Source organism: Falco peregrinus, chromosome 1, assembly GCF_023634155.1.
Source record: "Falco peregrinus isolate bFalPer1 chromosome 1, bFalPer1.pri, whole genome shotgun sequence".
NCBI classification, from domain to species: Eukaryota; Metazoa; Chordata; class Aves; order Falconiformes; family Falconidae; genus Falco; species Falco peregrinus.
In genome coordinates, this window is record NC_073721.1 from 67,826,920 (window position 1) to 67,851,103 (window position 24,184).

Sequence of the window (24,184 nt, forward strand, 5' to 3'; positions counted from 1 at the left end):
TCGTGACCAATTCTGTCAGGTATATTGTCATTTTACCATATGACAAAGGATCCGCTTCTATCATGTTCAGAAGCCATTCAAATAATGACAAACGTCTGTGAACGTGACACCGCACGAACCTTTGTCCCAAGGTAACCATGGAGGGAACATGCCAAACTCCTCCTGGTGACAGCTTCCCAGAAAGGAGTGTGACCCCCTGCAGCTGCCAATGGGCTGGGCAACGCACCAAAGCATGTGCACGATTGCAATGGTGCGCTCCAGCATTTGCTGAACAGGGGTTCTTGTGGTCTTAAACAAAATATGGTGGGTCCAATCTATACATTCTCAGCTTCTGAAGTTTCAGTACAAGTTTTAGGTTAAAACTTATGAGAAAATAAAAGGTGATAAAAATAATAATAAAAAAAATTAGACAAAATGTTGTCCCTTCCTGTCCTTTCCGCCAAGGGAAGGAAAAGAAAACCACCTCCAGGTCAAAGACAGCTTTTCCTTTTCCTTCAGCTACTCCATTTTATCAGTTCAGTACACTTTTCCAACCTATTTTCTTTATTGCCTGGCCCGGCACTCACCATCAGGGTTAGCACTTACTCATCACAGTACACAGTATAACTAAGAGTAAAGCACTGCAGGATTTGACCACTATTCCTGTATTTGATTAATTTTTCAACCAAGTCTTGGCTATCAACATGAAGCCCTAAATTCTGAAAACACTTCTGGCTTTGCATTTCTGATGTTTAATTAAATAGAGTTAGCAGGTAAATATTACCTTAAAACTGATGAAGTTAATGACATTATTTTACAATTAACAATAAAAAAACCACACTCCAACCCCAGCTCCTTTTGCAGCCTATTTTAATAAAGGGATTATAAAATACAAAAGAGACAGAGACAGGTAACCTGAGATGCAATTTTGGAATGCAAACTTTCAGTTCAAATGTGCAAGCTCAAACTTAACAAATGTTTAAAATATTTGAGTTTTTCAAATGGTGCCAAAATAAACCATGTCTTTTCTAAAGACTACATATTTAGCTAGGCACTGGCAATGTAAATCTTTCAACCATTTCAAGTATTTGTTTAAAAGCCTCCCAGAACACGTGTGCTCCCAACAAAACTGAAGAATGAAATGTTTAGACCACTGAAGCTCAACAGCTGACTTGTAATCAACCTAATATGAGAGCACCACTTCGGTTTTTTGGACTTGCGAATACATTTTATTTACCAATGCATGAGAAGAACAAACAGAGAAAGTCCAGTTCTGCAGACCTGATGTGAAATGGTACAGCGATAAGAGTCAGTACATGTAACGTTGCAATTGTAGCAAGCACTGGATCAGAGAAACTGCTGGTCACTGATTTCATGTGTCTCACAGTTTATTCTTGCACGGGAGGAAAATCTTCTGGGGTACAAATTAAAAAGAAAAAAAACAACACACCAAACAACCTTCATCTGGAATTACTCTAAGTGAAGAAAGGAAAGGCACAGAGAAATCCTGACATTTAGATAGCAAGTTCATTTGTGTATGTGGATTAACAATGTTACCACTCTTGATCACCTGATATGAATGTTTATAAAGCCATTCAATTTGAGAATTAAGGTGTGTTGTAAAATGTCCTGTGATTTGGAACAAATAAATAAATAAATAAATGAGTATATGACAACATATTGACATTAGTAAACTATTTCAATATGATGGCTTATTTATAAAAGCAGTTTTAATATTCCCCTACATTAATGATTAACTAATGAATCTTACTTTCTTGTGAATATATTTAAAGAGGAATCAAACTGACTTCATCTACAGGATTCCACTAACAAGACCGAGAGCTGGCTCTGAACTTTTCAAATACCAGCAGGTTTCCCACACTAGTACAGAAAACCTTGCCACCAATTTTGGGCTGTGGGCTGAATTAAAAACAGTACTAAAAGACTAAAGGTTCCCAGTTCTTTTCTGTTAAAGTTGATTTGTCACAATATTGTTAATTAGTGAGGGCTTAGGGAAGGCTTACTATGAATATAATTACAGTGCCGAAAAGCATTAATAATGCTCTTATCCCGAGCCAACATGATGCTATTTACATATTTTACCCTGGCATATACCAGAAATGGCTCCCAATGCATAACATGCTGCAGGATCATCAAGAGAAACACACAAAGTCTCACAGGGGAAGGATGTTTCAGAGTATCTCGGTGCTCTTCAAGTCAGCAGGGACACTAATTTGACCAGTAATTACAACTGCCACCATAAGGACTGCCTATGGTGAGCCACCTTCCATCATGAACTGCTGTGCCGTCGGGAGGCAAATGAATTGCTTCTCCTGGTAAGTAATCTGATGCAATCTCATCCTTCTCTCATAAATTAGGCCAGGAGTGACAATTGTATTTGTCTGCTGCGTAGGGGCAGGTTTCTTTTCACTTTCAGAGCTCTGCGCAGACATCAATCAGTTCTCAATGAATAAACTGTATGATAAAAGCCAATTAAGCAGTGTTATCATTATGGGCCATTTCTACTCGCAGGACCAGAATTCCTGTCCTCCTTACGCTGAAAGGCAAAGCTCAGGCTGGGTTCAATGGGGCCAGAAATTCACCCGAGGGCCGTGAAGGCTGGGCCTGTATTGCCAGAGCTGTGTGACTTTTGCTGTTCACTTCAGCTGGTGAAGAAGCGAAAGTGTTTTGACCTTAGCCACACACCCTTTTGCAAACTCCCCCGAGGAGCCCAGGCACCTCTTCAGGGGCTGCATACCTTTTATGACTGTCACTAAGGGATTTGCCAAAGACCACACACCAGGCTGTTAGCAAGGAACAGCGAGAACCCAACTGTTCCTGAACCTCCACCTCTCAGCACAGCAAATTTCCCAGGGCCCTTTTCAAAGAAGACAAACCTTTCTAGCTGAATTTTAAAAATCAACACCTAATAGAATTACGATTCCAAGTCATTTATCTACAAGATGATAAACCCCCCTGACTCAAAAGCTCACTGAATTTCAGGCTACATGGTACAAGACATAAGACAGAGCCAGGAAATATTTTTTCACTTTAGGTACAATGTGTCAGAAGGAAAATTATGAAGCAAAATTATCACCTAATTTTACTGAATCAAGTATCACCCATAACCAGATGTATCTGACACAAGCCTGCCAGATGGCTTCTGCCTGGCCAGTCCTACTTTCCCAAACAAAGACACGAGGGGCTGGAGGTCAAACCGTCCTGCAGTATGAAGCCTACACTCACACAATTATTCGCTTGGAGGCAGAAAGACCTGGGTGAAGGTGAGGAGCTCTCCATACTCTGACAGGAAGGAGGAACTTAGCACATTCATGCATGGAAAACAAGCCCTCATTTAGCAAACTTGCGTTTCCAAAGTAGCAAACAAGCTTCCTCATCAAAGCTGCCAAGGAGTAAGAGGGAAGATCTTCACTTCGAAAAAAAAGCAGCTCAAAGGTAGATTAAAACAATGGGTAAGAATAAATGCTTCATTTTCACAGGGAAGGAAAGTTACCTTATTGTCCTACAGGGATCTTTGTCCTTGAGCCCATGTTGTTCAACTTAACTAAGAAATCACCTTGGAAAGGAGGTTAACGTGGAGACGGTGGTATTTCCTATCACTGATGCTGATGATACTGTGTTACTGTGAATACCAAAGATGAGCTGTGAGAAGAGATGGAATAGGAGCTCATGGTCACCAGGGAATGCACGTCAAAAGAACAGGTGACATTCAGTACCCACAAATGCAGTTATGCATTCAGAAAACAGTTCTGTCTTCATACACCCTATGATGAACTCTGAGCTAAATATTATAACTGAGGAATGAGATCTAGAGTCGTTATTATTACAGGAATAAGAATTCCAAGAAATCATCTGTCATAAAGCAAGTCCAATGCTAAAAATGATTACAAATTGCATAGAGAATAAAACAGACAACATCATTATGACAACTCTTAAAGTCACAATTTGTCTGTATCTTGAATACCAGGCACAACTCTGGTTGTACCGCAGTAAAAAGACTGCAGAACTGGAAACGAAATAGATTAGCATGACAAGACCAATTACAAATAAGAGATAGCTTCTTCACAAGAGACTAGGGGGTCTCTCTGGAAAAGAGATGGTGGAGGAAGGATGCCAAATACGTAAAATCACAAGGGACAAGGAAGCAATATGAACAGGAAACGGTTGTTCACTGTTTCTCTAATACAAAAACTAGGTGGTAGCAAATGAATAGCGCTGGTTCATAACAAAGAAAAGGAAATACTTCTTTACTCAATGCATCATTAACTGCGTAAGTTCTCGTGACAGGAACAAGTAGATACTAAAAGTTTAAAGGATTCAAAACCAGGTAATGAAAAAATGCGAAGACACTACCTCTGGTTCAGAAAGGCCCTAAATAACGAATTTCTGGGATACCATTTGGGAGAAAGGTCCCTAGTGCTGGCCTGACTTTACACCCTTTCCTAGCTATCTTCTACTGGTTATTGCCAAAGGCAGTTTTTGGGCTAATTGGACCTTTGGTCTAGCACAGTACAGTAGTCCTTACATTTTTATCTTTATTCTTTCCTCGCGACCTCCTTAGAGCAGGAATGGTTCACCAGCACTGACAACTCAGGAGATCTTGTCTTTCACTTGGTGCACTAAAGCTCAGTGAGGACAGGAGGGAAAGGAGAGGTTGAGTCACCCAGGTGCTGGACAGCAGCACATGGGAGATGGTGAAGGGGCTGGTAGCTGTGGGGTGGCAGTCCTCGGGTCTGGAAGCATGAAAGAATTCAGTTTCTTCCCAGTGAATATGTGTGTGGAAGAAACTCTAGACTCACTGGCTATCTTAGAATTGACCAAAGGTCAAAAAGGAGAACTTCAGAAGTTTCTAGAAGTGATTTGGTTAAATTTGCCTTGAAGGAATGCTACTTATCTCCCTGCAAGGGGTTAGGTTTGGTTGACTGAAACTAGGAGGAGCTTAGGTTGGCAGATGATGAAGGTTTAACATGGAAGTTGCTTGAAAGGAAAAACTGGCAGTGAAATGCCTCCCCCTATCCAAAATTAAAATTTTGTTTTATTCAACTAGACTGCCCTATCATGACATCTGTACAAGCAGACATTAAGAGGGAAGACAGCATAACAACATTAAGCACAAATTAGAGTAGGCAAGCGGAAGCATTAGGAGCTACATCCACCCTGCCGGAGCTGGCTGGTCCGGGGAGGAACTTAGAGCCTGCTGTGCTCCTGAGATTCGTTACTGAATTTGGGCTGCTTAGAGATTACAGCTGCCTTCTTGAGCAGGTTTATACAAGCGTGATGTGACCTTTCAGCTCACCTTTGGTCATGTGACAAAGACACACTGAATACAGGGAGATGTTTGGGTCACGAATATAAGTCTAGGTCCGACTCTGCTATATCTGTAAGGTCTATAATATCTGCGTACGCTAGATTTTCCTCCTCACCCGTCAATTTCTCCCCTCCCTGTAGCAGTCTATCCTTCAGCCTTTGCGCTCTGTTCTAAGGGCGCTTCAGGAGTACACAAGGCAGAGGCTGGCACTCTGGCCTCAAACCCAACCTGGGTGGTACTCCTGCACCGCAGAGCTATCAGGGTCTAGAAGAAGCAGGCAAAAAGTCTCCCAGGAAAGGGGTGAGGGACCCACCTTACACTGAAAAGGTGAATTTTGACTCTGTAAGGTGGTTTCTGAATATTTGAGAGATTTTCCCTCACAGGAAAGGCAGAGGAGTGACTGAAAACAACACAGGAAACTTTCCCCACTCTCTGACATACTGTTCGATGTCATACGGCTTTCATTTTGCAATTTATGAAGCTGTACCTCCAGTGAAACCTAACTGTACGTTTCTCTTTAACGTATGCTGAAAAGTACTACTACATACTACCAGTAGCTACTCAAGCACTGTATAAAGCTGTACATGTGTCCTTCCCTTAAATGCAGCCACAGTCACTAGCTGCGATTTGATGGGCTATGAGCAAGGAGGAAAAAAATCTCCAACACACTAGCCAGAGATATTTCTTGATCGTGAACCTACTTCATCAATTAATACATTTAACGTACAAATAGTGGACTGTTTTCAGTCTCACAAATAACATAAGGGATTTAAATTTTGAAACTGCTTTGCAGGATTTTGCACCTGAAGCCTGCAGTATTTGAAAACATGCCTAAGTGGTGCCTTGCAGCAGACTATAGTCTAGCAACACCGAGAGGACAGACTGTTAAAATAAGCATATACATCATTTTTCACAGAGCACAGTGCCACAATGCATCTGCTTCAAAACAAATACATGTTTGCAGTGAAACATTTCAACAAATCACAGAACTCAGCAGCAAAGTAGTTAAACATTTATGATTTGATTTTATCTCAGCTTGGAATGTCGCTGGAGTGTCCCACTTCTAACAACTGTTTGCTAAGTTAAGGCTTTAGTGTTTACACAGTGCTGAATGAAGCAGCCTGGTCACCAGATGTGAATGCTTCCTTAGACTAGAGCTTTCAATCAGATCACGGTCCTAATGGTCCCTGCTCCAACCTTCTTCCTCAGGACGTCCACCAGCCTTTCCAACCTGAGAGGGGGCAGGGGAGAGGGAGAGGAGAGAAAAAAAAAAAGGAAGCTAGCGTTAGGAATGTTCTGGCTGAAAGAGACAGTGTTTGCACTGAACCAAGCTGTCCTGGTGGTGGTCACGCTCAGGAACAAAGCACTACTGTAAAAGACAGACATTAAGGGAAAAGGCAGACAACTTACAGAAAACTTTTTAACCTACAACCCAACCCATCTGCAGGCAGCGATACATATCAACTCGCTTTTCTTTTGTGGTATACGTAGTATCTGAGGTCCCCGTAAGGCGTTAACACAGAACCCTGTGCAGCAATCCTGTGGCACATATACACTTCAGTGTAAGCAGGACTTTTAAAAATATGAGTGGTCCATGGCTCTTGTTAAATGTAACACTTAGCTGTTGTTTCCCCTTTAAAAATACCCCGCTTGTTATCCAACAGCTACTTTTATTGTGCAGTTTATAAATTTATGCCTACAACTCCATGTATTTTATGTCCAAATTTTTTTTCTAAATACTCAACAAACCAAGTTTCTGAGGATGTGGATGATGATGTCTTGAAGGTGGCCTGTATGATTATTATGTTGACACAACTACAGACAAATTAACAATCTAAATAAGTAGGACAGAGGGCTGCCTAATTCTCTCCTATTTTTAAGGCACAGGCTATAAGCACGTCCAGCATCTCACTGACTTAATTTGTTCTTTCCTTTTGTTAAAGTAGACACATGCAAAGGGCTAAATTTGTTCAGTGTTTTCCATTTGCACACATTTATCTCCAGCACCCCAGTAATCACGCATTCAAACTATTTCTTTGATTTATCTGTATTTTATAGAATCCTTCAATGAAAACTCTCCCACAAAACCCCCTATTTAAAAGCAAACACTTTGCCTAGCAGAACACTGTTAGAGCCATGTCCAGCATATTACACACACAACTTCCATAACAAAGAGTCACAGGTTCAAATAGCTGTATTCACTGCTGCAAGGTTGACCATTTTTTCTTCTCTGAAAAGACAGTTTTTAAAAAATATATTATACAACATAAGGAATGTAGCTAGGAAATAAAAATAACACAGCTTTATCAAACCTGCAAAATTCATTTTATCTCAGGGATGCATTAGTAACTTCAGTGCAGGAAAATTAGGTAACACGTCCTGGATTTATTGCCACAAGTCATGACTAACAGACATGGTATGTATTGAAACTCTTGTTTTCCAGGAACCACCAAGCACCACGAAGCTACACCTTTCATTGTACTCACCAGGTGACTTAATTCCTGAAATGAGATTAAGAATTCGCCACCCTAACGTAATTATCAGACACCAGGAAATGTATGTGGAAAGTTCAGCTGGTCCTAGCTGTTCCACAGGGACTCAAAAGCAGTCAAAGCACAGGTGAAAAACTACTGCTTGCCTACTCCGCTCCCTCCTTTTTCTCAAATATTGCTTTTCATTTTTAACCAGCTAGGGCATTTCCCCTGTGTTTGTAACACACATCTACTGCACTTCTTCATCATTACAGAGCCCTCACCCAGGCAGCCCTAACTCAGTGCAGTCAGCCCATGCAAGTATAAAGTCAGAGCTTCCACAAGTCATTTGCTCCTGAAAGTTTTCTCACAGTGGAAAAAATCGAAGTTTTCTGGGTTCTAAGGCTTTTAGTTCAGTTACTGATAGGTCATAGTTTCCTCAGCCTCTCTAACTGGGAAGTTTCCCTGCTAAATCAGTTAGTCCATGTGCAATTTCAGAAAGCAATGGCAGAGCAGCCCCCACTTTTAACAGCATTATGTTCAGAAGCACTGCAGGTTTCTTAGCCACTTTATCACTGGAGGTCTCTTTCCCTCTCATACTATCACCCTCTTTAATGTGCTTCAGAGACATAAAGCACAGGAGAAATATTTCAAACCTTCTGGACAAACAGAAGGTTTGGGCTACAAATTGTTTTCTGGGAGACAGCAGAAAAATAGTAAAATCTGAGCTCATGGCCTTATTTAAATCACTGTACAGTTAAAAAGAAATACTGCATGGCTTCTACAAGTGGGAGAAAAAATATTTCAATAACTGAGGTTTCTTTTGGGGAGGCACAGGCTGGAGGTCAGTGCTGACACACAGCCCTGCAACTGGGCTTAGATGTGCACCACTCTGTGACCAAGCAATGACACTGCACACCAGAGCAGAGCAGGTTAGCGAGGAGCTGCCCATGTTTGAAGAGAAATACCACTGGGATGAAAGTAGCTGTCTTCTGTTTAACCTTGAAACTGTCAGGCTTCATTGAAAATAATGAGGCTTAACAATCATAGCTTCTGCTTTTCAAATGAATGATGACTGAAATCATCAAAATGAGGTGTTCTGCACCAAATACAAATCGTGCAGGGCTTATTTGCCTTTTGTTTCAGTCATGTGTGGATTTGCAAATTTATTTATTCTTTATTAGAAGAAAGAAAAAAAAAACCAGCAGGGGATTAAGAAACCATACCTTTGAAAGAGATTTAAACAATAATGTAAAAGAGGAACTGTAACAGCTATTTATAAGATAAAATAACAGAGGGCAAAACTCACCCCTACACAGATGCAAGACCCAATAAACCACTGAAATCCCACTTAAGCCTACAAAATAATTCTACGGGTTGAATCAGTGGTTAATAACTCTTGATACAGGCCTCAGGGGGCTTTTCGGAACGATAATCCTGGCCTCTTTGTTCACCAAGGGCCCAACTCTGCCAACCTGACTCGCACTAAGCAACATTTTTCTTTGTAATAATGGGTGGCTGGCATTGAGGGTTGTGTCACTGAGGTGCTACTTGTGAGGGTGAGGGTGGCAGAGTCGCCCTGCGTCCCTAAGGGTCGGTGCCCAGCCCGGTGGGATGCTGCAGGCAGCTCCTTTTCGAGGCCGAGCATTTTAATCCGTGGTAAACTGAAGGAATAGTCTTATAGCTCAAGATCAAAGGTAACTTAGATATCTAAACTGATGAATGGGAGGTGCTGGGAGCTACTCTAAAAGTCTCTGCGTTTGCAGAGTGTTATTCAAAACACAGCAGACACTAACCTGAAGAAGGCAACTTTTATTACATTGTGCAATCATGATATATCTGCCAGTATAATCTCACCATATTTTACTTAACTGAAAGCAGTACTGGCTATGCTTGACTGTAACCCAAGACACAGATTTAACAAATGACATTTGACTTTTTGCTTGTGAAGGAAACAGTCCTCATAGTATAAATTAAATGCTCAATGTGACACTATCTTCTCCTGAGATCTAAGCACTGACACTCGCTGAATTTGCATCTCATGAAGCAACCAAACAAGTAAGTCAAGAAGAAAGTATTTGTGTTCGTATTTTAGGTCAGACATATCAGAAGAATGATATGGTGGGCAACTCTGCTGCAGTGCTGAGGGTCCAAATGTGCAAGGACAGACGGACACCTTCAGGAATGTTCAACAAAGCCTCTTAAGGTCTCCTCATTTTCACAGATTTCAATTTCTTGCTTAAGAGATTTTAGAAAATCCCAGTAGGTGACTTTTGCTATTTCTTGGTACTTACATAAGTCTAGAAAATCTGTCCCTTAACAAATAAATTATCTTAGCAAATGCCACTTCAGCATTCTCTATGAGTACAAAATGACTTATAAAATACAGGAATAAACTATGTATTCAGATGGAGAAGTACAACTTTGGTTTTATTTATACTGATTTGCACATATCCAAAGTAAAAAAGTCCTGTGTTTTTTGGGACAGATGGAATTTACATCCATGAAAATCAGAAAATTGAGAGCTAGAAATATTCTTCACCTCCACTACATACTCCTGTAATGCTCATGTCAGTGCTTTCATGAAATGGAAAAATAACCCCACCCCACAAATTAGGAAAGGCACACCTGGTCCATCATTATTTTTCAGTCAGCAAAAGACATCAGTGTGAAGAATCTTGAACTGCCATGGCTTAATGCTTCCTCAATACAAATTTGGACTTAAGCAGGTGAATCTGTGTTTTAATACAGAAATAAAAAGATCTTGAGGGGCTTGCTGCTATATTACCAGTTTGAGTATGTACTTTTAAAAGTTTTGCTAAGCTTAAAAAGGTCCTCATCATCAGAGGAAGGCTACCTAAACCAAGACGTTGCTAGGTGCTTCTTTCCCAAGACAAATTCTCAACCATTCTCAACTCCTCTTCCAGTTATTTCAAAATGTGTTCTTTTACCACCTATGCATGCATCTGAAAAAATGCCTGTATGCAGTGTATGTTGTTATATGGAGTGTTCTTAGGTAGCTCCTGAACAGCTTGACAACTTGCTTTGATTTTTAGCAAAGCCTTACAGAACTTTAATCCTTTGAGTATAAATCATTTTGATTTTAGGGTCAGCCTCCATAAAGCAGACTTAAAAACCTTACTGACAGAGAAGTTTGTCCCATGAGCCCAGAAACTGGATGTAAAGTTGCAAAAATGTTACCTACTGGTCTCTACTGTTGGCTCTTACACCTGTTTTTGGCTTGCTTTCCTCTTTCATGTATTCTGCTGAAGATGTCTAGCTCTAAACTGTATCTTGGGATCAGTAACAAATTTGCAACTGCATAAATCCACATAATTCAGTACATCCTCCCACACTGCTCCACCCCTGGCCAAAGCAACTCATCCCAAAGGAGCGCAGTGGCCTTTAGCCACAAGTTCTGAACATGACAGACTTAGTCAGTCACGGAGTGATCTTCCAGGGCATCGTGCCCCAGAAGCAGCCAAAATGGAGACCCAACTGAAAGAAAAGGGCATCCTTCAAGTAGTCTATGTCCTAATCTGCAAAGCAATATATAGACTAGCTGAAAACAATAGCTTCTACCTGCAGATGGAAGAGTTAAGTGATAAAAACAACCCCCCTGGATTTTGAAATGCTATATAAAGGCTTATAAACCTAAACTATAACCCTTGGTTATCTTTCCAGTAGATAAGATTAGGCTCAAGCTATGAAGATGGCCTTACTAGCATGATTTCTGGCTTCTTCTGGAATGTGTTTTGCTAACGCTAATTCCCTTTAGAAACCAAGCATTTTAAAATATATTAGGTAAATAAAATGCATTGGACAAAAGCATTACAAGCCATTCAGCAGTAAAGCCCACTGAATGACTATTTGGTGAGTGGTCATACAAACAAATTCACTTAATTTCATCCCAGAATTAAAAACCTCCTTTCCTTTCCCTCTCCTTCAGTCTTCCTCTTGGATATATTTAATCAAATCCTAAATGGAGTACTCCTTTTCAGGCATTTTCTGTAAAAGTCAAGGGACCAAATGACATGGAGAAGAGAGGCTGCTGTGATACCAGTCTCATCCAGAAACCAGTCGCTTGGATGGGATCATTTACTCAAGAGGCTGAAGGAAACTGGTTCAGCTCCATTATCTGTACAAGGGAACAGCTGCTTCCAGCTGCTCCCCTCTCGGGGAGTGGTGCTGTGCTAACACCAGGTGCTGGGGTGGCTTGTTCTCAGTTTCAAATGTTGAGGCTGCTCCTACTGAAGAAAATGCTTAAACATTCACTGGATTGAAGCCTGGAATGTAAGGGTATGACCTCGCAGTGAGTGGCCTATCTACCACGCTTACAGAGGCATCGCCCTCTTACCTCTGGGTGGTTCAGTGATTCTTTAATTATTATTCCTCAATTCGGGTATTATTTTTGCCACCTCAAAAGCTTTCCTTTTGAACAATAATAATTTTTGATCGACTCACTAAAAGACATTGCCAGTTGCATTTAATGACCATACACCAGTCTGTAACAATTCCTTCATACGTCAGCACAGCAATAAAGACCACATGTGGTTCAGATGCACCAGGCTGCCTCCCTTCTGCTTAACAAAGTTCCATCCACACCTTTTGGATCAGAGACCGAGCATCTTGCTAAATGATGTGCTGGAGATCAGCAGTGGTTTTGAACCTGATGCAGGAACTGCTGTGCAAAATTTGTGGCCCTGGGTTAGACAGGTGGCTGGACTGACTGTATTAATGGTCCTTTCTGGTCTTAAAATACAAGCCTTAGAGACTGATTTAGCAGCATCAGCGAGCTCTAAACTGTGGTAGACCACAGCGTCGAATCTAATCACTCCAGGCACTGCCGCCAATTCCTGCCTGCCCAACACTGTTTGCAATGTCACTCCAAAAAGTATGTTCCATTAAACCTACAGGCCTTAAATTTGGCAGGGCAAACCATTCTGCCTCTGAAAAGCACTGTCACAAAACAAGCATTCCTATTAAATCCCTTTCAGCATCTTCTCAACCCAAAAGAGTAATTCTGTATATGATTAAACTTAGAAGTAAATACAGCCAGTTGGGCTCCTGACAGCAGACATATTTCAAAATAAACCTGGCTTACACAGGCCTTGGCTAAAATATTAAGCCTTTATCTGTGGTCCACAATAACTAATCTTGTCAAATTGTTTGCTCTCTACCTTCTGTTTGGAAGATTATGAGCTAGCTCACCATTACTATTCACCTTGTGCCATCACTAGCAGCAGGAAAAGTGAGTGGTAAACACAGTCTATTTTGACAGCGTTTCACTCTACTTTGCATTGATGTGTATTGCTACACAGTACAGGATAATACAACATCAGGACTTTGCATCTATGCTGGATTTAATGCCACCTTGTGAAAGGTATGGCTCCTTTGCTTTCAGAGGCTTTCTCAGGATGGCGTACACTGATTGCCCAAAATAAATGAGCTTACGAGAAAGAAAAATAAACCGTGAAACAGCTACGCTATAACCTCATCTGTATTTCAGTACATTGAGATCTACAACACGCTATCATATAGACCAGGCTCTTACTATTGGATGGAGCATTCAGATCTGACTGTGTGGCTGACACTGAAGAGTTAAAAAATTAATAATAACCGAAATAGAGGACATATTGGCATATTTAAGGCCAAATGATACTCATCAGTTTATTTAATCAGATCACAGAATTTCACCAAATTACTCCAGCTTCAGTCCAACAGTTTATAAGCCAATTTTATGCAAAGCTTAGACTATTTGTGCAAGAAAAACCTTTTTGATACCCCCTACCAAAGCTGGAATTACTTTTAGCACTGACAGTCACTGTTTCCATGCATTTGGTGTCACAGCTGGTCTCTTTTTTTAGGAGAATCTTGACATCGAAGCCTACTCCATGCAGTGAGAGCATTTCCAGAAAGTTTGTGCTGATATGAATAGGCAAGGGTTTCCTGGATTTTCTTGCCAAATACTTCCTGGAAATCTGCTTAGGAAAAGCTAGCAGTTTTACTTTACGCTAATATATCTTCCTCATAGGAGGTATCCTGCCATAGTATTTATTCATTTGAAGAAGGAAAAATACTATTTCCTGTCAACTCCTGATGAACGCTAGCCCTGCCCTTTGGTAATGGTGTTTGGTATTAACTGAGTGCCATGAATCACAGGCTTAAGACAGAAGCTTATTCTGTCTCTGAACAGGTACCCACCTTCTTCTTGAGAGCAATACAATCTCTGCAAAGCAAATACTCTTTGCTTTGAATGCTCACAACACAGAGGGATGGTCAGAACTTTTAAATAAAGCATTTAAAAGGCAGACATCAGGTCTATTTTGCATCAGGTGTACTATGTGGCAAAACAGTACGCAGGGAATGAAATGACTTGCTTGAAGCTCAACCAACCAAGACGACTGAAAAGCCCTCATGTTTAATTTTATGTATAAGTAGTCTTGAGCGGAACTAGGTTCCTCATGTGCAGGAACAAAAAAAATTATCCTGGAGAATTAGAGCCTAAAATTGATGGATACAGAGCCCTTCTCTCTGAGCTTCTCTGTCTGTGCTCTGAACCATGTCAACTGCTAACAGCTAGCCAGTTCTCTTATTCTATATCCAGCTGAGAAGTATTTCAGGAGATGGAAAAAGGACCTACTTTTTAGGGGATTGTTCTAAATCTCTCTTCAGGAATATTTAAAAGCAATGTCAAAAATTGATTATCTAAACCAAATAGTATTTCAAAACTGCTCAAAACAAAGTTAGACAGGATTCCTCGTGAGAAAAAACTTCAGAACACAGGACCAGCAGAATGATACACATTTACGTATCTGTAGGGAATAGGTTTACTAAGAGACTCTGAACTTCAGAAGTATCAGTCTGAAATCAGCACATTGCTCCTTTCTGCATGTTTCAAACAAGCCTGCCTTCAAACAAGCCAGATCCGAACCTCTCAGCTGCCTATTCCAAGCCAGTCTCACCTCTTCTGGGCATCTTCTGGTCAAGTCCTGTTTACAATGAGTTTGTAAAATCGCGAACACTGATGTACTACTCAGGCTGTTTCCCAAGTACATAACATCAAAGCACAGCTTTGGCAGACTCCTCTTGATACCATAAACAATAAAGACAACATGAGCTTTTTTCTTAATTCCACAAATATTTTACAAAACCTGATGCAGACTTGCTGGCTTTAGGCACCTCTCAGTTATGTTCCACCTCCCTGAGGTAGTTCCACCCTTGTGACCAAGAGTAATCTGGAGCTTGTGGAGAGAAAATTCCTTCCTAATAAACCACCATCAAACCCCTCCACTTTACAATAAAAATAATCGGTTTTATGTAGATTTGATGTATTTCAATAGATTTTCTTTCCTGGCATAACTGATGTGACGTTGCCCAAGCTGGAATGTGGATTCTACATCCCTGAGAGATCAAGTAACAATGGAAACGGGTTTGGATGTAAGAGGAAAGCATTTAATTAAGCTCCCAGTTATGGTAAGTCCTTTGTAACAGGCTCAGACTGGTAGGTGAACCCCCCACCCTTCCTGTGTAATCCAGTGGTGCCCACAGACTTCTGGTTTCAGGGCAATTCACACTTAGTCATACTTCTGAAAAGTATTTCTAGAAAACAAATAAGGGCAGTCTTCCCTCAGTAGCGGGATGAAACATCCTCTCCTCCTCTGAATGTTTGCAATAGATTATAGACAGATGCAATCAGCATGAAGTTTGTTATGGTGATGTGACCGGGTCCCCTGTGCAGGGATCAAACCAGAAGAGATGCCTAACTGCTCATTTACACACACAAAAGGGGTTTTAAAAATACCAGTTGAGACTTGGCATCACAGACCAAAGTGTCTCCTCCACATGCGTAGTGCTCCTCAAAATACTTCATAGGCTTTTTACTAAGTTATCAGCCATTGAAGGCCATTAAGGTAAAAACAAGCCTCCCCACTTCTCAGCTTCAGTAACCTCTCTCCAGGAGCCGGCAGACAGACTGTCTCCAATGTCTTCAGCACCATTCTAGCAAGACAATTCACATGAGAATTTTTTTTTGTTTTCACTGGCCTTCTGGGCCTATTTTGGTCCATGTTCCTGCCATCTGACTGAGAATAAGCTTCTCCTCCTGCTCCTGGGAGGTGACTGAATTCCCGAGCAAGGAGAGAGACCTTCAGGTCATTTTGAGGGCAGATTTAATGCCTCCAGACTGGGGAGCCTGCAGACTCAGGCCTTGGTGGCAATTCTGCCTGCTGGTCACATGAATGAGACTGATTGTCGGAGAAAAACTTTTTAATTTGTGCTGCTAGCAAGCACAAAAATTTGGCTTTACATCATTTACATCAAAGTCACAAAATTCTTCAAAAGCATAGAGCAAACTATTTTCTCAGTACTTAAAATTGGAGATCTGTGAAACATCTTTTGTGTTGAGTTCACCACTTAGATATCCCTTTTATCAGATGCAGATGTGCATCTGTTACATCCCTCAAATAATTTTTTATTATCTTACCAAAGACTGAGGTGAAAGAAATGGATATATTATGAGGAACAGAATAAAGTGTTAAATACATTAATTTTATTATACACATCTCCAATACCTACAGTGTCTTCCCTTCAAAGGCTGAATTCTGATACTTTCTATGGGGAAAAATTTCATAATCAGAAGCTGAAATGATAAAATTTGGTCTGAAAGAATTATGCCTTCCAGCAACTCGGTGTTTAGCTTTTCATCCTTATACCCGTATCACATACAGCAAAAATGTAGAACAAGAAAGCCAAGCAACTTGCCAATAAAACAGCAGCAGCAATGATGGGGTTAAATCTGTTGTTAGTTCTCATAAATACAGTTGATGCTGTCTTTCTACAAAAGCTTGTTAAAAAATTAAAAGCCTCATGGAAAAATCTGGCTATTAATTAATGACTCAGTATTAGACTAGAAACATGAACTGCAATTTTTTTTCTTGGAGAACGAGCCCCTCCTTCAGTAAAGGTACACTTAATTTTAAGCAGTGGAAAAATTGAAATGATTTCAAGTTTGTTTAAAATAAAATACCTTGCTGGCCTAGTCAGTTATTTCTATTTGTTGCTGTAAAGAACTGTTCCAGCAATTCTCTAAAAGATTATATGTAATTCAGAAGCTTCAGAAAGTCTGGGCTTTCTTTTCGAGCTTCTGCACATACATTTACAGCATTCAGTCTTTTGCATATGTTAAGAAACAGTATGAGTATTAACAGAAAGAACCGCAAATTTATTTTTATTCCTTCAGCCAAGCCACAAATAAATGACTCTTGCAAACAAACCAAATACTATTTAGTAACGGCAATGTAAATGCCATGGAGTTATTTTATTTGGATATAAAATATTAAAGTAAATGATTATTTGCTGTGACACTCGTTTTATCATCTTGGAAAAAAAAGCAAATCTGAGAAAAAGTTTTCTTGCTGTTCTTCAAGGAGCACTCAATCTGCTGTTCAAAGTTATTTAATAATTTGTCATAGAATGGTTAACTATAAGCTTACAAATACTGTGTCAGCATGCTTCTTCCTATTGGGCAAACAACTTCAAAACCTAATTTGTTTGTGTTATTGGTCTTACTAAATATTAGTCTTTGCAAGTCTGGTTTACACCATTGATGTTAACTATGCCAACATTCTGATTTTGTTCTGAAGTATTCCACAACAAGCTGATATTATACAATACAAGCCCAAGAGCTAGCCGATCCAGTTTACTGAGTATACTTAGTGTATTTTGCTACTGATAAATCAATAAAACCATGTTGTAATCTACAAACTTCCATCTCTGTGAAGCAGCTATAAGCAAACTGTAAATGAACACACAGGTCAAAAACTGGGATGCTGTGATTATGTTGACTCTGAAAACATTTGACTTTCATAGAATACATTTTAGTGTTTGAGAGAACGAAGTTTGAGCACTGCTTATATTTTCGTGAAAGGCTGAGATGATAAATATTCAAATGATGATAAATATTTGTGTTTATATTGTAACTACCCATACTTTAAGAAAACAATATCTGCACTGCAATCCACAATTTACAGAGGTTAAGTAAATACAAACCATAGCTACACAAAGAAAATAAGTACTTGATTTAGACTGTATGCTCAGTTTTGCATTCTTCATCCATGTGAAACTCCCTGCAGTCAATGGATATCTTGGCTGCGCAAGAAATGCAGGAAAGGCTTCCCTGTCATTCCTTTCGGTTGGGACCTTTTGTCTTCATTCTGTTAAGTGCCCCACTGAACACAACCCTGGCATTGATCAGAAACCATCAGATGTTAAAGGCTTCATTATAATTTATGACACCCAAAGTACCATGAGAAGGGCATTCCATCATCTGCTCTGGCAATATCCCACATTATAACTGTATGAGAGTTTTGGTACTGATACCACAAACTGCTCTATTAAGGGTCACTTTCAAATGAAAAGGAGATGTTAAAAGATATTCTGACTCATTAGTACTGCAAAGGGTCTCAGCTGTAGTAATCCTGAGAATCACCAAACCTGTCCTTCAGGATGCTGGTGTTGAGAACAGGATCTGCAGCCCCATGTGAGCTCTGGACCAGTGCATTCCTCCTACAGACTGCACAGAGAGCATGGCAGCATCTTGGGATGGGATTTGCAACAACTAGTTTAAGGAGAAAGATGCTCCTAAATTTGCCAAATAGGAGGGGTTTATTTTTTTTTTTTTAAAAATCTCAGCCCCTTGCTTTAAGTGGGTTGATCCAAGCTGTCCAGAGGTCCTCAAGCTGCCCTTTGCTACAGATAGCCTGAGGCCACCTGTTTCTTTTAAGGTGACAAAGATAACAGCAGTGCTCACTCCTCCTTTTTAAAACAAGTGTGAAAAAATTATACTGACCATCAGCTAGAGCAATCAGCCAAGCTAAGGAAAACTTGGGTTTAACCCACATCTGCAACTTCTCAGGAGAGCAGTACACTCCAGGGTTAAAATGTCTTCTCTACTTTTTCTGAAGCCATGAAATTCTACAGAAGAAACATCTGAAATGTTATTAGACCTGGAGGTGTGATTCTGTGGGTGGTGATCGAGGGTGCTGACCTGGGAAATGGGAGATGGGTGTTCTGCTACTGGCTCTGTATTTATGTTCAATAGGCATTGGATAAAACTGAGAAAAAGCCCTAAAGGAAAGTGTCAGAACGAGGTCTTGCTTCTCAGAGGTGAGTAGCCTGCTCATTGCTCTCTGATCTGGGAAGCCTGCATTATTTTGCTATGTGATACTCCTCCAAGGCAAGGAACAGAGAGTACCCAGACCAAACATGTGTGGCTAACATCCCTCTGAGGTACAGGAGACCTGAACCAGGATATCCTCAGACGGAGGAGGAACCTTAGCTCCATTCCTTCCTACCATGGAGGAGTACCCCTGCTCCCAGACAACCACTTAGAAAACCGGATGGGGGACACAGATACCAAGGAAGCTTTTGAATGAAAACATCTGAGGTCACACTGCTCTGTGTGGGTCTCTGTGCAACCAGTGTGCACTGCTCCAGTTCAGCACGTGCTTCTTCATTTGGGTCTCCAAGGAATCCAAGCAGAGAAGGCAAAAAGTTTTGTACTTTTTCAGTCAGAAGTTTTCTGCTTATGCTAACCCAAGTCCTCCCTTCTCTGGCCTGGGAAGTTATCAGTGTTAGTGGCACTAAGTTATCAGGCACTTCCTCCATCACATCCTGCAAATTTTACCTGGACTGTAACACGAAGTACACAATTCAAAAATTCTAAGTGAAGTGTCATCCAATAAAGAGAATATAATCTAGTGCAGAAAACACATTTCATTACAGCTTTGCAAAAGTGATACATCTCCTTTTGTACAGCATGAATAATACCTTAGCCTTACCAAGGGAGACAAGATCTGCTAGTGATGCAGAAACACGGCATACCTACAACAGTCCAGAGAATATGCCACCAGTGACTGAATTTGTTCAGCTCGCCTTAGATTTGAATACTAGTTCAGTATTTTATTGCCTCCAGACCCAGAAAATTGGTCTCACTCTGTATGTTGAATTTCTCTGAGGCTGCACATAACCTCACTGGCTTACTCAATTCTTTTATTACAACAAACAGGTATCTCTATAAGACTTTTTAGTTCATCATTTCACCGTGCATGTTAGTGCAGTCTAATTTCTGAGAGGAGTCACTGGCGTAAGTGCAGAATTTAGAGTATTTAAATGAATTCTGACCATACTATGCAGTGTTTTCAGTTAGATCACATGTGACTTTCTTTATACATTTCAATTAGTCCTAATTCCTCACTGAATTCCTAAAGCAGACTACTTCCAAGCCTATCACCCCTAAATCCAATAAATTCACACTGCCTGTTATTGCTACTCTAGTTAATGGTATTATTTTTGTATATGATTTGATGTGATTGTTACTAGATCTTGTGTTTCAGACTTTCTCATGTTTCTATTCATGTCTTGCACGCCAAAGAAATTTTGCATCATCTCTGTTGCACTCTGCAGAATTCTTTGGGGTATGTGGTAGTTTTGCGTGCCTGGGAATCTTCCATCTGGCTAGTGTGGGTTTCCTAAACACCATAAAACCCCGCCTGTGGAGATTGTGTATCTCTTATGGGCCCCGTGGAGCTTATAATCTGTTTTTAATCATTGCACAAGGCAGCCAACACATCAGTCCTCATCAAGCAGTTTTTTCCATGTTGCATCTCCTTTAAGAACTTTTAATCCAGTTCTGAATGTCCAGAGCTATTGCTAGTTTTCATTGGTACCTTAGACTGCCACAAGAGTTGTCTTCCTCAGCTCCCCGTCCCCTTCCATAGGTCTCATAACCACTGTCTCCTGGGGCTCGCTATAGCAAATGAAGGATTCTCAGCACTTCGCCCTCACTTGCTCATCTTTTGAATGTACCCAGCAGCATCTTTTTCTCAGTAAACTACAGGTCGTATCTTCAACGGGGACAACTGAATGCAACACAGTGCGACAGAGCTACAGCGAGTTTGCTCCAGCTAAGAAACTAGCTCTACATTTACATTCTTCAACAAGTCACCAGAACTTACTTTACAATTCAAAATGCCAGCACCAATCAGATTATTCCCTATATGATATTAAAAGATTACCAACTATTCAATCCCAGCAGAACTTCACAGCAGCAGGCAGCACAGTGGTTTTCATTAAAAGCAAAATCACTTTTGACAGTTGCTAAATTATTTACTGACACAAATCAGTGAAACTATTAATATCTATGAAGCTGTACTCCCAGCTTCCAGTGGTTAACGTGTTGATTTGACATTCACCAGAACACAGTTTTGTAAGTAAAAAAAAAAAAAAAAAAAGCAGTCTAGTTTTAATAGGAAAGTCTGAACATCTAAATGTAACCTCTTAATAAAGCAAGAAATCAAATGATGTTTATTGTTTTGAAAGATGAAAATTGAAAAAATATATATCTAAAATTTAAAATAAAGCCAACCGAGTTCTCTAACATTTGGCGGTTCCTCCAAAACAAATAGCTTTAAGTCCTGGTGAATGTACAACTTGTTTCTTTTGTGCAGTGCTTCTGCCTGCAATTTCTAATTAACTAGCTCCATTCTTATCCACAACGAGTGACTGAACGCATACAAGCTACAACGTATACTTCAACTAAATATATGCAGGTGTGATTTTAAAAGGGAGATAACTAGTTAACAACACTTGCATGTTGCAAAGAGGCTCGATTAGTATAATAATTCAGAAACCTTGCTTTTAGCCTGTTCCCTGCATAGCTGTGCTGTACTGAATACAATCTGCACACTAAAGATATCATGTTTGCAGTTAAAAATCTCCAGAGACTTTAGACCCATACATAAAGATACTTATTTCACTCTTTTCTGAGACACTGACCTGTATCCTCATTCAAAAACGAACACCACATCTTTATGTTATTAAATCTTTGTTTTGATCTATTAGTATTCACCAAAGTGCCATTTTATACAACCCCGCACTGAATAGGCAAGGCCGGAGGTAACCATCTGCAGCTTTAGAGTCTGCGTTCGAATTGATGAAAAGAGCTTTGTGTTTTCATTGCCAAGTTTGATTCTTCCAGTCATTAGACATTCCCCTCAGATCGCATCAATGAAGCGGACTCTCTTACACCCATGTGTTAAATTCTCTTCTCCTCATGGTTTCCTTTGCCAGCTATACTCCAGAAAGACTACTGGGTCTTAGCCACATTCTTCTCACAGCTGTGTTAAAAAAGAGCATCAGAGCGTCTTCCCAAAATCCATATGTGTATCTGGTCAGTCCCCTGTCAGAGGGTCACCTCACATTGTGGTGTGATTATTCAAATATTCATTCTTGTTCTTGAACTGCACTGCTCAGATCATTCTGAGGAAGATTAGACCCTCCAGCCAGCACTGGAGAACGTCTTGGATGTTGGTGTGAAATGCACACAGCTCCTGTACTTGGAAGGCAGATTAGTTTTAGTTGCAGAAGAGGGGGACCCTAACCACTTCATAAACACTTGCTTCTTATTCCTTCCCATTTTTTGTATTCATTTCAATTGTGTTGAAGGCTGGGAAGAACTGTTTGTTTTTATTGTGTCATCGATTGACTTATTGATCTGCATCAGCTGAGAAACTCAGTGAGCAACTACAAAAGCAGAGAGAGCATGTTCAGAAATGCAGGAGGGAAAGCCAGGGCTACTCAAAGAAAGGGTGTGCTCCAGGAACAATGAAAGTTAGGTGGCCAAAAAAATCACACCCTAAGAGGTAAAGCAAATGTTATTAAGGGTAGTATTTATTTTTTTTGAGAGAGTAATCTCCTTTGATAAAACTATCTGCTTATTTAGAAGATCACTTAGGTTTCTTATGTATTCGGTCCACTGGAATACTTTATCTAAATCTGTAACTCTCCTGACTTCCTCCTTAAAAGAAAAAAACCCCAAAATCAAAAGAAAAGGTCTCTTTAATAAACAGTTAAGAACAAACGAAGTAGTAATTCCTGTTTTACACCACTTTTGTATTTGCTTTGCTCATAGTCAGAACCACCTCGACAAATACACAAGCAGCATGTTTCTCACCATTTATGCTTATTTTCATACCTGTATATTTTAGCGTTGCACCATTACTTTGTGGATTTGTATTTACTTTTAGAGGATTACATAGAAATTCTACAAGCACATCCTCCGCTGCCACCTTGCACAGCTATGTGAGTGTGCAAGCATGACTGCGCTCACTTGCAGAGAGCTCTGCTTTGCTAAGCTAGAGTCATTAAATTGTGAGAAAAAAACAGAAGCCCTCCAACAGACAAATTGCATTAAAATTCACTGCAGCTGCAAAGCTGCTGCAGAAAAATTTCCTGGAAAGAAACACATCAAAAGTGGTCTCAACCTTTACTGATAATTGGCTAATATTGATTTGGTATTACATTATAACCTCCTCTGATCTCACTGACATCTGTAGCCACTCCTCAATCCCAGAGGTTCCAGCAGGAAGGACAGTTTTAAAATGTCTTGCTTCCTCTGCTGGCAGAGGCATTAATTAATTCAGAGGCTTTTCCAGTCACCTTCTCCAGGTCAGCCCCATTTCCCTGCTGGGGCTGCACCAGCTGGCTCCTGGCTTCTCCAGCAGGACAAACTTGCAGGGGGCCTGTGGCACAGTGCCAACGCTCCTGGTGAATTCTGCACCGCTGTCCTAATTCTTTGTTTGTAACCATGAATTAAAAACATTAATTAAATACAGAAAATTATAGTCACAGCCATTCTACAGAGTATAGGTTAAAAATATTATCGCGCAGATGCCCATAATTTCCTGTTGAATAAATATGTACCGTGTTATGTGTGCGCATATGTGTATTTATTTACATACGCCACAGGGTTAAAACATGTATTTCCTTTATAAGCTAGAACGGTGCTCTCTTAAAAGTCTAATGTGTATCTTGTTAGTGTTTCAAAGTCAAAACAGGTTCAAATAAATGCTGCTAAATCTGTGTGGTCGCTCTCTGAGCATCAATGCTTTCTGTTTCACACCCCGCCCACCCCCCACTAGGATGGTGAATTATCTTTGGAGGCAAGGGCACACAGTCGCAATTTATATCTCACACTTCGGTGAGCTGATGCGAGATGCTGACCCTACTTCAGTATAAACAGAATTTTACTATATCCAAGTTCACTATAAGCAGATTCCAATATATCCCCCTTCTGGTTCCCAGCTGCCGTTTCATGTGGGATAGGATCCAGAAATTTTTTAGATGCTTTGTGTCCTGACGGAAAACACAGGACCACTATTCTGACTTGGATCTCACGTTTAGAGAGCAACAATTGCAGGTGGGTACACAAATGGCTGACATGATGGCGATGCCGTGGAGAAATTACATCTCTATTTCAAACTCTGCATATGATGCTGAAGGCAAACACTGAAGTTTTTAAGAATACTAAAAAATTTTTTAGTGTTGCCAGAGAACAGGTTAGCAA

The 24,184-nt window shown here is 40.3% G+C and overlaps 1 protein-coding gene across 13 annotated transcripts in view; it reads right to left on the reverse strand.

Annotated features, from left to right (window-relative positions):
* Positions 1-832: 832 nt before the first annotated feature.
* The window catches only part of MIPOL1 (mirror-image polydactyly 1), a 197,332-nt gene continuing 173,980 nt past the window's right edge, over positions 833-24,184 (reverse strand). For all 13 annotated transcript variants that reach the window (XM_055820142.1, XM_055820203.1, XM_055820191.1 and 10 more), the window contains one exon: positions 833-6,539. In XM_055820142.1, coding sequence (XP_055676117.1) covers positions 6,473-6,539 — 67 coding nt within the window. In that variant the 3' untranslated portion in view covers positions 833-6,472. The remainder of the gene's footprint in view (positions 6,540-24,184) is intronic.